Here is a 15,143-nt window from a genome sequence, read left to right as displayed (position 1 = left end):
TGTAGAGCACAATAATCATACAGACACGTAGGAACACGACACAAAGCATATGGGGGGAGGGGGGCACAAACAGCGGCAGAGCAGGGCTATGTGCCAGACTCACTCCAAAACAGGTGACATCATACCAATGGGGCTGGGTCATTGATAGCAGGAAGTAGAGGGTTTCAGCACCCTGCAAACCAAATGTAGGTGCCATTTAGCAACGATAGTGTCTCCCCCAAGGGCAAAGATATAACCCTGGGCATAATACAGATTACATGGATGAAGGACGAGACATAGAAAAAAAATTGCAATATGGAAAGTGTATGCTAGAATATATAATGAATTGCTAGTGAGGGGAGGTAAAGATGTGAGTGAGTGAGTGAGTGAGTGAGTGAGTGAGGTAAAGTACCTCACAATGAATGAGGTAAGGATGTAGCCAGCTACATCGTTGCCACAATGCATATGCATGTGCAATCCCACAATGTTAAGCCTATGGCTGCAGGTTCGAATGCATGTGCGCACACACTACATGCAACAAGGTGAAAACATAAACATAGGTGGTGGTGGTGGTGGAGGGTGCCACACTATGAGTGTACTATTAACCTAGGGCTGTCAGAATTCTTATTCAGGCCCTGGACATGTACACACTGGATTACAGCATACACAGGTTGCAGTCATGTTTTCACACTAGTTTTATGGGCCCTGTTGATTACCACCAGTTGGCCCTTCATGCTCCAGTCAGACACAGCCTCTGCTGTTTCTTTTATCATGTCATCATGCATACGCATGCTGGCTATGCTCAGTGGCGTCACTAGGGCGGTGTGGACTGCACCATGTGACACCGGAGCTTCTCTGCTATTTTGGTGTTACCCTCTCAGATGGTGTCACCGAACAGCGTGCATCACTGTGCCAGAAGAGGCTGGTGGCTGCTCAGCAGCTCCTTGAGTGCTGGGCAAACCCACAGTGTAACTAGAACAGGGGCTGACACCCGGTCACAACCTCATACAGCGTGGGGTTGTGGACAAGAGGCTATGCCCCCTGTCACGCACACAGTCTGCACTGGGGGCCTGATTAAGACGTGGTTACTATCACTGCTGCTACCATAGCGCTGTATGGTGATGCAGCAAGATGTATCTATTACAAGCTGACGTCTGATGCTGCAGTAGTGATCCATCCTGCGTCCTAGGATGCAGCATCAGATCACTCTGTCACCATCGGTGGCATATGGCACCTATGGTGCTGCGCAAGCCGGCCATTGCACAGTCCAGGAAATCTCCATCCAGCGACACAGATTCCTGACCTCTCCCCTCCCCCTAAACAGCGGCAACACAGAAACAGAGGGTGTCGCCACTCCCTCACCACCCCCCAGACAGCAGCAGAGTGTCAGTCACTGACAGTCTGCTGCAGCTCTGCGTCATGTGTCACTTGGTCCGTTTCGATGGGTGCAGCACTAACCACATCTAAATCATGCCCATGGTGACACCACTGGCTATGCCCACGCCCCAGACATAATTTAGTACATGGAAGGGGGCACAGTAAAATGCACTTGCTCGGGGTACAGAGGTTCCACGCTACGCCTCCGATAATGATTTGTAGTAAACTAGGAACATATGCTACCAATGCTGATTCGCACACATCTTTTGATATGTATAACACTGCATGTTGGCAGAATGTGCTACTCTTCTTTTGATAATGTGCACTCAATTTACTTCCAACTCTGTACCAGTCCCAAAGATACAGGGCTATATGCATCATCGCTTGGAAAGTGATAAAATGGAGAGTGAAAAAGTGCCAGCCAATCACCTCCTAACTGACATTTTCCAAACACAGCCTGTGACATGTCAGGTAGGAGCTGATTGGCTGGTACTTTTCACTCTCCATTTTATCACTTTCCAAGCGATGATACATCTGGCCCACAGTATTTCAGTCACATTATACCTATTATTATGGAGGAAGGACTTTTCCAATTGTAGAACATATGTTTACCTCGTCAGTGAGTAAAGTGGCAATGGCTCTCCCAATCTCATGATAGATCTTTGTCTGGTTTCTTGGCCCCAGGAGAATAAAAATAAATCTGTAAAAATAAACACTGATCATATAAACCCACTTTAAAGGATATTCAATATGCAATATAGTTAATTGTATGACTTCTGTTAGATATACATGTTAGATATACATGAATCACCTTACATATTGCCAAATTGATCTCGCTATAATAGAATAAGGGAAAACTGAATATAGCAATGTTACTTATACAAATTTACACATTGCCCAACCACCTGAGATGAATGCACTTCAACAGAATACATCTGAGACAGGCCCTTGAATAAGGGTTGTTACAAACGTCATTATACAGACATTTGGAATACTACAAGGAGAATTTTTGATTGAAAGACAAACAGTTGTAGGTAATGATGGAGGCAGATGCAGAGACTATTATGCTGTGGCTGGCTGCACTGCCTATCATATGCTGAGTCTCTCTACCTCCAAGGCAGCACCAGGCTTGGAAATGAAGAGGTTGCTTGAGGCTGGTCCCTTCCCTCGGCATTGTGCCCATACATTCTGTTATTCCATCTCTGTACTGTATATTGTCACCAGTACAGCCATCCAACATCTCACATCAGTATATACACAGTATCTGTAGAGGGCTCACATCGGTGTATATACCGCATACATATGCACCTCACAATAATGTATATACCGTCATCTGTTAGCACTTTCCCTTGACTACAAGTTTATTCACTCACTGCAAGAAGCTTACTATTAGCTGAATCTAGGGATGGCCTTCCACCATCGATGTTTACAAATCATTGATGGTTGATAGCCGACGTCAAATAGTTTTGACATCAATGGAAGAAATCCAAAGGCTCTTCTTAATTGGAGAACTGTCATTTGTGATTGTGGATGATCTAGTGTTGTGCTGTCTGCCTGCTTGGCTGATATGTAGGAATGCGTGAATGGCAATTGGCATAAGGTGGGCATTTCACTGTAATGTAATCCTAACGGTATATAATATTATGTACTATGGTGATATGGGGTAATTAGCTCAGTAGAGGTGTAGGGATGGCCCTTGGTGGGTTACCCATAGATGGTATCACTGATGGGTAACCTTGATGGTGTGAAACCATCTGCAAGGGAACCATCGATGGTTTCCCCCACTGATGGTCACCCCTGCTTTACTATTCATTAAGCTTTGGGCCAATCAGAGCACAGGGGCAGAGTTTTTTGGGAGTGTCAGGGAGTGGAGCTAAGCTCTGTGTCCTGATTACCTTAAAAAAATAACAAACAAACAAACATTTGCTGGTTGTGTATCATCGAAGGTGAGTAAATAAAATGAAATAATAAAGCTTTACTGGCACCATTCAACACACATGAACATAAATTAACAAACACCTAACCTCCATTCAGGGCACAAACTCACTTCTCTGCCCCAGACTATGATTGTGCAGCTAGTCTGCAAACAAAAGATATAGATATATAAAATAAATAGATCCGCCGCCGAGCTGCCCGACGGCGGATACAGTCAACGGGCGAACCGGCGGCGGGGGGGCAGTGACGGGGGGAGTGAAGTTTCTTCACTCCCCCCATCACCCGGCTCCATTGAAGTGCAGGCAAATATGGCCGATGAACGAGCGGTCACAATTACGACAACCATTGACCAACGGACAAAATTACGACAAGGTCAAAATACCTACAAAGTCGACATGATTTTTTCATTGAAACCAACTTGTTCATATCTTACCATCCCAGTGGATCTGTATGGGGAATACAATAGTGTGCCCGAAGCATGGCGAGCGCACACAGTACACTTATATGGTGTCCAAGTTGACATACAAACCCAAAAAACCCAAAAAACAATTAAAAACTTGTTTTGACTTTTTGACATGTCGACATTTTAAATATCGGTATTTTGATCTTGTCAGTATTTTAAATGTTGGTATTTTGACCATGTCAGGATTTTGACCTTGTCGGGATTTTGAATGTCAGTCAATTGTTGTAGGGCTTTTGACTGTTGGAATTTTGATTGTAGGTATTTCATACTAAACCCGTCTCACACCTGCCTTATCTTCCCCGTGTTGGCGGACCTCTCCTGCTCCACACAAAATACATGTGTCAGTAATGTAATTTACCTTTATACTGCCACAGGCCCCCTAAAATTTGTGCGCCCAGCTTCAGGGACACTGAAGGATCACAGTGGACAAATAAAATGTTAGTGTGTTGATCTCTCCTATTTTTAGTTTTGGATGGAGTTTTCTTTTAAAGAAGCAAACATTTACAAAAGGCATGTGCACAACTCACCCAAAAGTCACACAATTCACATACAATGCTTTCCTAGATAAAAATAATGATGTCTTCTAAGGAAATAATAGCAAGCTCCACTGATCATTTTAGTACATTTTAATTCTACCCCATCTGTTTTACCTCTGTGTGTCTGCCCCTCCCCTTTAGAATGTAAGCTCTCACGAGTAGGGCCCTCTTCCCTCGTGTGATTATTCTTTTCTTACTTCAATAATCCTCAACTGGCCAAATCATGCAGTTTTTTGGCCACCTTGGAACTTATCTCCACAGTATGTCGTCTACTGGTGTAGTTATGCTTAGTTACCCTGTACTTGTCCTATATTGTCTTCAACTGTAAGTCACTGTTTTCCTGTTTTGATTGTGTGCATATGTACTCTGTAATTGGGCGCTGCGGAACCCTTGTGGCGCCATATAAATAAAGAATAATAATAATAATAATAATAGTGTCTGAGTTACCTCCAAACATATTACCTGCTGGTAAGAGCAACTTCTGTCAAAGAGCCAAGCACAGCTGCTTCCCTTAACCTGATAAAGGCTGCAAACGGCTGATCCAAAAAGTCCACCTCACCAACAAGAACATTTGCTGCTTCTGTTCCATCAGGGACCTTTTTTCTAAATGTGTTATTCAGCTAAAATGAAACACAAATCAAAATAAATTGAGTTAATAAAGAAATATATAGTGAATCATAATATAACCTATCTTCATCTATTGAGCACAGGGCTTGTTAGAATATAAATAGTCAATTTGTGACGAGGAGGATGAGCAAAATTATGAAGAAGTGATATGTAGAATAACATAGAGGGTTCTTACATGCTGAATCTCATTGCCTTGAAGCTTTTATACCTACCAATTACCTTTGGGAATCTGGCAGGCAAATAATGCCCTGTAATTTATAATGGATATACCCCACAGACAGTGTAACCTGACCAAAACAAAGCATTTATTTCACAGAGTCAGAGGTGCTGATGCAGAGTGAGAACTACTCAAGTGAGAACACCAGGCACACACATATACTCCCATGCAGATTAACATGATGTGTGTTATTCTGGTCCTTACGTCAACTTGTGCCTTGAGAAGCAGCATTCGGGGGGAGACAACATGTTCTACAACAAAGATTGAGTATAGTAAAGGTGTTTTTGCCCAATTGAGAATACTTGAGGACTGGCACACATGAGAGTTGTTACGGGGGATTGGAGGACTACGCACAGGCTGTTTTGTAAAAGATTGTATAAACCAACCAATAAGAAATACTATCCCTTATGTGTTAATACAAAAGATAATATGAATGTGGTTGGAGGTACGCCATTAAGCAGGGTACAATGTTTAGTTAGGGGCTTTGGAAAAAAAACACTAGTGGGCCTTTACCAAAGGCTTAATGTGTGGCGCACTCTTTTGATTTAGTTTTATGAGTTTTGTTAAAACTTAACATTTATTACTTCATTATTAAAATAAGTTTATTAGTAGGCAAGACATGGAACAATTAGCTGTCAGCCTAGGAAGAGAAAGTTTCTAAAAATATATATAAAAATATATATGGAGTGTGTTACATACATACATCATATTCACCCCAATTAGTGGATATTAACTCCTTGTATGTGTGAGGGTGTATGGGTAGGATAATATATAATGTGATATAATGTATAATGTAATATGTAAATTAGCTAAGTGAAAATATAAACAATTGTTTACAGGTTATTATCAAATATATGAGACCTTTTATATAATTTATGATCTCAGAAAAACCTGTTTATAGCAGCTCCCTGCGAAGCGTCTTTCACAGCGTGCACCCGTTATGGTAATAGTGATAACCACTGTGTTAAATATGCAGTGTGTCTTGCAATTCTCTGATCATATACAAAACACCACCTTTATTGCTTGATTTCATATGACAGGACGGGGCCTACTTCTCACAAGTACCACATGCCAGGAAGAATTAAGTCACAATCAACACATATATTTCTAATTTCTTGTTTGAGAAATAATCACTTAATGATCACCTCCTTAATGTTCACACTTATTATAGAAAGCACAAAAATGCTTGAAATAAATTCTTATGTTTCAATCAGTACAACTTAATATAGGCCCTCATTCCGAGTTGTTCGCTCGGTATTTTTCATCGCATCGCAATGAAAATCCGCTTAGTACGCATGCGCAATGTTCGCACTGCGACTGCGCCAAGTAACTTTGCTATGTAGAAAGTAATTTTACTCACGGCTTTTTCATCGCTCCGGCGAACGTAATGTGATTGACAGGAAATGGGTGTTACTGGGCGGAAACACGGCGTTTCAGGGGCGTGTGGCTGAAAACGCTACCGTTTCCGGAAAAAACGCAGGAGTGGCCGGAGAAACGGTGGGAGTGCCTGGGCGAACGCTGGGTGTGTTTGTGACGTCAACCAGGAACGACAAGCACTGAACTGATCGCACAGGCAGAGTAAGTCTGGAGCTACTCTGAAACTGCTAAGTAGTTAGTAATCGCAATATTGCGAATACATCGGTCGCAATTTTAAGAAGCTAAGATTCACTCCCAGTAGGCGGCGGCTTAGCGTGTGTAACTCTGCTAAATTCGCCTTGCGACCGATCAACTCGGAATGAGGGCCATAGTATCATTCAGTGGTTTCCACATTTATCATATACAGCAACTATGTTGCCAACCACAAACAAGAGAGTCTGAGACCAATGTTTAGATTCCTCATAAATTTGAAAACATGGATTTGGTATGCCTCTTCTCCTATAGATAATAGATATGAGTGCAGAACCTTAAATGCAGAAAAAGGGGGGCTTATTACAATGATTTGTAGAAAAAAGCATTTAGTGGTGTACTTTATAATGAAAAAATCCTTGTGCTGAAATAGGTACTTTCTGGTGGAAGCAATAGATAGTATAGATGCCCCAGCACTGTATGCGTGCTCCCCCTTCTGCTTTTGTCCCATGTGCCGTGAGGCAGTGAATGGTCACAATGAGAGTGGGGAAACAGTGCAAACGCTGGAACGGAATGCAGAGAAGTGCAAGCAGCTTCTGCTGTTCCCGAGGTCACTCACTCTCTCCCCTGTTGTGCATGCACATTGCAGGGGGAGTGAGCGGTGTCCCAGAAATGAGAGAGCCGCCTTGAATACCTGTCAGAAGTGTGTGCTTGTAGTGTCCCTGTGCCACTGAGTGCCGCTGAGTGATCCTCCGCACTGACCCAGATGCCGGGTCAGGTGTAGATTTTCCGCACCCAGAAACAATGTACGTCTAGACTTTTGATGACATACGTTTCACGTTCGCTTGCTCACATCGGTGCTCACATGAGAGTTGCACATTTGTGGGTTGTCGAGATGGGAGGCAATCACGAGACTGCCTGTCAGGATCCCGGCAGTCACAATGCCGACACCGGAACCCCGACAGGTGGTGAAATGCCGCTGCCGGAATACCGGCACCACAGGCTTTTCTCCCTCTTTGAGTGTCCATGACACCCATAGAGCGAGAATATAACCTGTGGCGAGCGCAGCGAGCACGCAACTCTGTCTTTTTTTAGTAAACTTATTTGCTGCTACAGTACCAGAACAAGCTGTTCTGGGAGCACTTTTTTTTAAGTGTTTGTCTGCGATACATGAGGTTGTGAGTTCAAATCACTTGGTGAGTATTGTGTGTTTTAAATACAGGAGCAATGGGGGTCATTCTGACCCATTCGCTTGCTGCGTTTTAACGCAGCAGAGTGAACGGTTCCCTACTGCATATGCACCGGCACCGTAGTGCGCCGGCGCATGCCAGACGGCTGAAGGCCGTAGCAGGGACACGATCGCCTCTGCCTGATTGACAGGCAGAGGCAATCACTGGGCAGGAGGGGGCAGAACGGCGGCGTTAGGCCGGCATTTCATGGGTTTGGTCTGTCAGCCGCTGTGGGCCGGGGAGCGATGAGTAGCTCCCAGCCAGCACGCTAAAGCTGCGCTGGCCAGGAGCTACTCTTGAAGTGCAAAGGCATCGCCGCTGTGCGATGCCTTTGCACTTCTGCGAGGGGGGGCCGGACTGACATGCGGGGCGGGCTAGCCCTGTGCTGGGCGTCCCCCCGCATGTCAGGGAAGAAGATCGTAGCTGTGCTAAATTTAGCACAGCTACGATCAACTCGGAATGACCCCCAATATCAATTAAATATTGTTAAGATGTCGAGAAATAACTATTGTGATGGCAGAAAGAAATTGTGTCAATCACAGATAGACTTTGCTGGGGAGGGGTTTGGGTGCATGTGCTAGATTGCTAGTCCGGCACTGCCTAGGATAGTGATATCGGGTCCGATTGTGACCTGATCGCTGTTGTGCAAATTCGCACAGCAGCCGATTATCGAATGACTGCGCATGCATATGCACTGCAATGCGCGTCGCCAAACAGCGACAGGGTGGTGCGAAAATTTTGATAGCACGGGCATTCACAAGGTGATTGACAGGAAGAGGTGATTTGTGGGTGGTAACTGCCCGTTTTGAGGGAGTGTCATGAAAAACGCAGGCGTTCCCAGGGTGGTGGGTGTGTGACGTCAGCCTGTTTGTATCGCACTGTAGGAGTAAGTCTTGGGCTACGCACAGACTGGAAAAATCATTCGATGGTGAGTGAGTTGCAAACAGATTTGCTGATGTCCACTGTCTGGCAGAATTTTTGCACGCTGTACACATGCATTTGCACACACACGGGGCGGGTTTTCATTCTCCCTAGGCGGCAACTATCTGATCGCAGACCTCTGCAAATTTGCAGCATAGCGATCAGGTCTGAATTAGGCCCATTGTTCTGTTGAGGGAGATGAGATACGGCTTTGCTAACCTGCTATAGCTCAACTCATACACTACAGTGGAACAGACACTGGGCTTCTCTAGCCCTTTCCCTACTCCTCACATCTGTTACAGAACATTTCAGGCCTGAAAAGACTATTTGTCAGCATGTGTTCTATATGTTAACTGAGTGATAAGGTGTGTTATGATGCTTCTAGATTCTATTCATATACCGTATGCTGAGCTGTTAAAGTGTATTATCTAGCATCAGGACAAGATGTTCTCATCTCTCAGCTAGCCCCTCAGACCGTCTCTTGCAGCTTCACAAGAATTTTGGATGAGCTGGGATCCTTGTGACATGACAAAAGCATGGATCTTTGGAATCATATCTAATTACATCCCCTGTGTACAGTCCACACATAACTTCACATATCATTTTTTACTGTTGCCCCAAATGTAAAGCGCAACGGGATATGCTGCGCTATATAAGAAACTGATAATAATAAATAATAATAACAATAATAAATGTAAAAGGTTAAATCAAAGAAGCCAAACTTTTTAGTTAAAATTACGAATTATCCTTTCTTCCTAGAAACAACCCAAATAGACAGTTATTGCGGGTCTGAGTCGTTGCCAGGTGACCGGGAAGCAGCGCCACACTGGCCGATGGTTCCAGTGGTGGCTAGGCAACCAGGACTTCAGATGGTAGCGGTGGTTCCTGGTCCCGGCATTTGACTAACAGCCGGGACTCTGGATGTACGTGCATCTTTACAGCTGGACTATATGCCTACCAGTAGGACGCCAGTCTCTCTGATTGGTTCCTGTTGGTGTTAAAAGGCAGTCAGTCCCACACACCCATGCCAGTGATTGCTCTTCCTGGAGCCTTTTCATTTGGTCCCTGTTCTTGGCTGACTAAACTCTGGTGTCTTGCTGCTTTGCCATGCTTCCAGACCCATTTCCTCAGCTAAGTGCCTATATAATTAAGTTTTACCACTGCTACTCATATTGAATGTTCTCTGCAAATCCGTGTGTGTTCCTCATTGTGGATTCACCTGTGGACTGCATGCATCATGAATCATTGAGTATTTCCACTGCTACTCATACTGAAGGTTCCATGCAAATCTGTACATTCCTCTCTTTGTGTATTCACCTGTGTATTGTGGACCTGATTCAGAGTTGTATGATATTGCACAGCTACAAGGAAGTGGCTGTGCAATACCATACAGCTAATATACTAATACAGCAGGAGGTGTCTGGTGTAAACAGACGCCCCCTGGCTCCTTCCATGATCTGCTGGCATGCACCATTGAATCACTCTGTGTGGCCATTGGTCATCTGAGTAACCTTCAGGTTAGTCAGGATGGCAGTCTCTGACCCGCAGCCAAGGTCAGTAAATCTGCGTCGCCAGGCACAGACACTGACATCAGCACTCCCATAAACATAGGTGACACACTTCCATTTTGTGGTATGGAGGCAGTTGCCACCCTTTCCCCGCCAACAAACTCTGTCAGCCTGTCAATCAGACTGGGGTTTAAGGGGCACTGCGTGCGAGGATCCGCTCTGCACATATGCAGTGTCCCCACCATTGGAACTGTATGCTAACCATCGAGTTAGCGTACAAATCTGAATCATGCCTTGTATGCATTATTGTGAATCACCACTGCTAATTCATTTATTGTTACTCTGAGAACTTGTATCCTCCTGCATTGCTGCAATACTACAGCGGTCAGCAGAGGCATAACTAGGGTTTCCGGTGCCCAGGGCAAGATGAAGAGTGGGACCCCCCCCAAATAAAAAAAAACAAAACATAAAATCAACTGTGTGTGCGCGCCATCGAAAAAAAAATGGGCATGGCCATGCTCCAGAAGGGGTGTGGTCACATACCAGAATGGGCATGACCTCTGAAAATGGGGTGTGCCAACATGAGTATCACCTACCCCCTGTGTCGCCTCTCAGCACACTATCACCACCCCCAGCATCGTCTCTCAGCAAACTATCACCTACCGCTTGTGTCGTCTCTCAGCACACCTTCATTCAATTTTTGCACATTACGGCAGTAGAGTTCCCTATTTACACAGTACATAGGCAGAGTCCCCTTTTTACACAGAACACACAGTGCCAGATACACATTGCCCCACAGTGCCAGATACACATTACCCACAGTGCCAATTACACAAATGCCCCACAGTGCCAGATACACAAATTCCCCACAGTGCCAGATACATATTACCCCACAGTGCCAGATACACATTGCCCCACAGTGTCAGATACATATTACCCCACAGTGCCAGATACACATTACCCCACAGTGCCAGATACACATTGCCCCATAGTGCCAGATACACAAATGTCCCACAGTGCCAGATACACAAATGCCCCACAGTGCCAGATACACAAATGCCCCACAGTGGCAGATACATATTACCCTACAGTGCCAGATACACATTGTCCCACAGTGCCAGATACATATTACCCCACAGTCCCAGATATATATTACCCCACAGTGCCAGTTACACAAATGCCCCACAGTGCCAGATACATATTACCCAACAGTGCCATATATATATTACCCCACAATCCCAGATACATATTACCCCACAGTGCCAGATACATATTGCCTCACAGTGCTAGATACACACTGCCCCACAGTGCCAGATACACATTGCCCCACAGTGCCAGATACACATTGCCCCACAGTGCCAGATACACATTGCCCCACCCTGCCAGATACATATTACTCCACAGTGCCAGATACATATTACTCCACAGTACCAGATACACATTGCCCCACAGTGCCAGATACACACTGCCCAACAGTGCCAGAAACATATTACCCCCCACCCCCGCTTCCCATCCACCTCCCGCTCACTGCTGCTATCTGCTATGTGAGGGGAGGAGAGAGCAGCTCCTCTCCTGCCCCTCAATGCTCTATGAAGTCCACTCTCGGCCGCGGGTATCTTGGCGCCGGTTCATTAGCCATTCAGAGCTCCCGGACCAGCAGCCAGTCAGGAGCCGGTCCGCGAGCTCCAATTGGCTAACAAACCAAAACAATGAAACTCGCCCCGCTGCCACTGGAGACCAGACACTGAGCACATTGAGGGGCAGGAGAGGCACTGCGCTCTCCTTCCCTCACATAGCAGCGGGATGGGGGACGGCCCAGGGCAGAGCAATAGTAGTGGGAGTGAGTGGGTACGATGCCCTGGCCACTGCCCCCCTCTGCTGGGCCTGCCAAGGTGCCCAGGACACGTGCCCTGCTCGACTCCCCTAAGATACGCCTCTGCCGGTCAGCCATATTGTGTTTCTCTGCTGTCAGAGATCTGTATACTCCTGCACTGTTGCTTTAACCATTTTTATGCTGCTATTCTGGCCCAGTCCTACACATATCCTGCTGCTGTTACCTGCTTCAGCTTATCTCCTGCGATCTCCTGTTTATAATATAAGCTCCAACTGTCCAAAGTTTAAGACCTGGTTGCATGCTAAATACAGTTGAGTGTATCGTACTCTATGGGAACAAAGGGCAGTTGTTATAGGCAGAAGACCTCTCAGACTCTACCGTGACTCTAGGAGTCTTATATAATAATTTGGGAGTATTATATCATAGACTTGCTGGCACCTTAGCCATAGGAGGGAGAAAGGGGGAAGATCTCTTAACTATCTACCGCCAATCCCTGGATTTTAATGCCCAATGGACATATATGGAACAGGTATACATTTCCCTGTGGGTTGCACCAAAGGTGTGATAGGGGATTAAATGGCCTGGGCCAGAGACTTCTGTGCGGAATTTAATCTAAAGAGGCTGGTGTTGAATTTGCTACTTCTGCAAGGAATTGTGAATATACTGTACACAGAATCCCGCAGCTAAAATATGCTTTTAGCAAAGATCTGCAGAAATCTCACTAATAACTCGCTCCATCTCACTTCTTATGCTAAACAGCAAACGGGCTCATTAACTGTTAGGGGGTAGAGGGTTCTCCTGGCGGGTTGATACTGGCGTTTCTGTGTATAGTGTATAGACTGTTAATTATTGTGATTACTGTTTACACTGTTACATTGTGTGCTGTGTATTAGAGATATTGTTGTACCTTTGCTATTGCATGCCTCTTGTGTGATCCAAGAGTCTATAAATGTGCTGATATAACGTGTTGGTCTAAACATTCTTTGACCTATGGGCAGACCGAGGGCATACATAAACCAGATACCCTCACATTAATCTGTGTTTGTATGTATAGCTCTGATTGCGGAAGTCTTTGCTGGTTCACCTCAGGTATATAGTGGGGATGCAGTTATGTGACCGGCGGTCAGGAGACTGCCGGTCACAACACCAACGCCAGGATCCCAGCATTTGAAAATCCCGCCGGTCGGCAAGCCGACCACCAGGGACTATTCCCTCTTGTGGCGATCGCAGCGAGCAAGCACAGGGCTTCGATGCCCTCCCCTCCCCCCCCTCCCCACCCAACGGCCATGTACCAGCCGGTCACACATACCCAACCGATACACTCCACCATTTTGTCTGGTTAAATAGCCTGTGGGTTCCATGGTATTGTGGCTCCTTTACATCAAAGGTGAGTTTTAGGGGTGTGGGGTTAAGCAATGATGACAAAGTACTCTTTTACAAAGACAAATATTGCAACATTTATAATCAGGAGCTTTCTAATAAAGAAATTATATTTTACAAAATAAAGCAATAATTTTCTAGAAGACAATGATATAACATTTATTTTAGTTGAGAACCTGCTCTTAGTGCACTTCTGTAATATAAATATTTTCTATTTTTTACCTGTTCACGTGAAGGCTTTTCAGACAGTTGAATCAATGCACTTTGTTGAGGGTTTTTTTTGCCTGCAAAATAAAAATTGAGGCATTAATGCAAATTGGAGCATAGTGTTGTAAATGAACATCGCTACAGCTCTTATGTCACAATTGTGTAATTCACTCCTTACCACATCTGACTTCTTAAGCTAGATATTACTATCAACTGTCAGGGTTAGTGTGGTCTGGAATTTCATGAGACATCAGACCATATCTTTGCTTCAAACCAATGTGACCTATCTGTACCTTTACAGCAAATCAATGTTCAGACAAATAACCGTAATGTTGTGTGTGATTGTGGATATATGCACTGCATTTTGAGGCATACAAATGCGTAAACTGGGTTCAGGCTCTCAGACCTCAACAGTACTCATCATACTATGGGGTATATTCATGAAGCAGTGAAAAGTGTGGAGAAGTGAGCCAGTGGAGAAGTTGCCCATGGCAACCAATCAGCTGCTCCGTACAATTGTATAGAAGGCATTTTTTAAATGTTACCTCAACACTGATTGGTTGCCATAGGCAACTTCTCCACTGGATCACTTCTCCACACTTTTCACTGTTTCATGAATAGACCCCTTTATCCCTGATTTTCCAATCTTCACTTCTCCTTGTCTTACACCTCTGCCCTTCTAGGTAAGCTATTTACTTTACCCACAGACATTTTGTTTTCTCATACTTTCTTATGAAGTAGTGCGCTCTTTGCTGTCTTGCGTTACCAACATGGCCTTTTATATGCATAATCTGCACTCAAATTCTATATTTAAATCATGTAAACCTCTACACCAGTGCAGGCATGGCTATCTTGGAGCATGAGATCACAAAAGAGCATTTACACTGCTTTTCTCAGTGAGCCTTAATATGTTCTAATATAATCAATCACCTCATTTAGGCCAAACAAAAAACTGGTACAAATAATTTACTGGGGTGTAGTATGGCTGACCGGCGGTCTCCTGACCGCCGGTCAGCTTACCGACGCCAGGATCCCGGCAGCATACCGACGCCGGGATCCCGGCGGGGAGGGGCGAGTGCAGCAAGCCCCTTGCGGGCACGCTGCGCTCGCCACCCTGCGGGCTTGGTGGCGACCTGCGGTCGCCACGGGTTCTATTCCCACTCTATGGGTGTCGTGGACACCCACGAGTGGAAATAGTCCCTGTTGGTCGGCATGCCGACCATCGGGATACTGAGCCGGCGGGATGGTGGAGGAAGTCATGTGACTGTCGGTCAGCAGACCGGCGGTCACATGAATACCACCCAATTTACTGTATTGGCCTTCCAAGCCAGTCTGAGGTGAATCTATAACTGTGCACATAGGCC

At 45.2% G+C, this 15,143-nt stretch overlaps 1 protein-coding gene across 1 annotated transcript in view; it reads right to left on the bottom strand.

Moving 5' to 3' along the window:
* LOC134934645 (electrogenic sodium bicarbonate cotransporter 1-like) overlaps positions 1 to 15,143 on the bottom strand; it is a 365,846-nt gene that overhangs the window by 195,722 nt on the left and 154,981 nt on the right. Inside the window, exons 2-4 of the mRNA XM_063930029.1 lie at positions 13,795 to 13,856; positions 4,753 to 4,910; positions 1,969 to 2,056 (exon numbers count right to left, since the gene is read on the bottom strand). Coding sequence (XP_063786099.1) covers positions 1,969 to 2,056; positions 4,753 to 4,910; positions 13,795 to 13,856 — 308 coding nt within the window. The remainder of the gene's footprint in view (positions 1 to 1,968; positions 2,057 to 4,752; positions 4,911 to 13,794; positions 13,857 to 15,143) is intronic.

Source organism: Pseudophryne corroboree, chromosome 6, assembly GCF_028390025.1.
Source record: "Pseudophryne corroboree isolate aPseCor3 chromosome 6, aPseCor3.hap2, whole genome shotgun sequence".
Taxonomy (NCBI): Eukaryota; Metazoa; Chordata; class Amphibia; order Anura; family Myobatrachidae; genus Pseudophryne; species Pseudophryne corroboree.
Note: the sequence above shows the minus strand (reverse complement) of the source record. Positions and strands in the feature narration are given on the sequence as shown.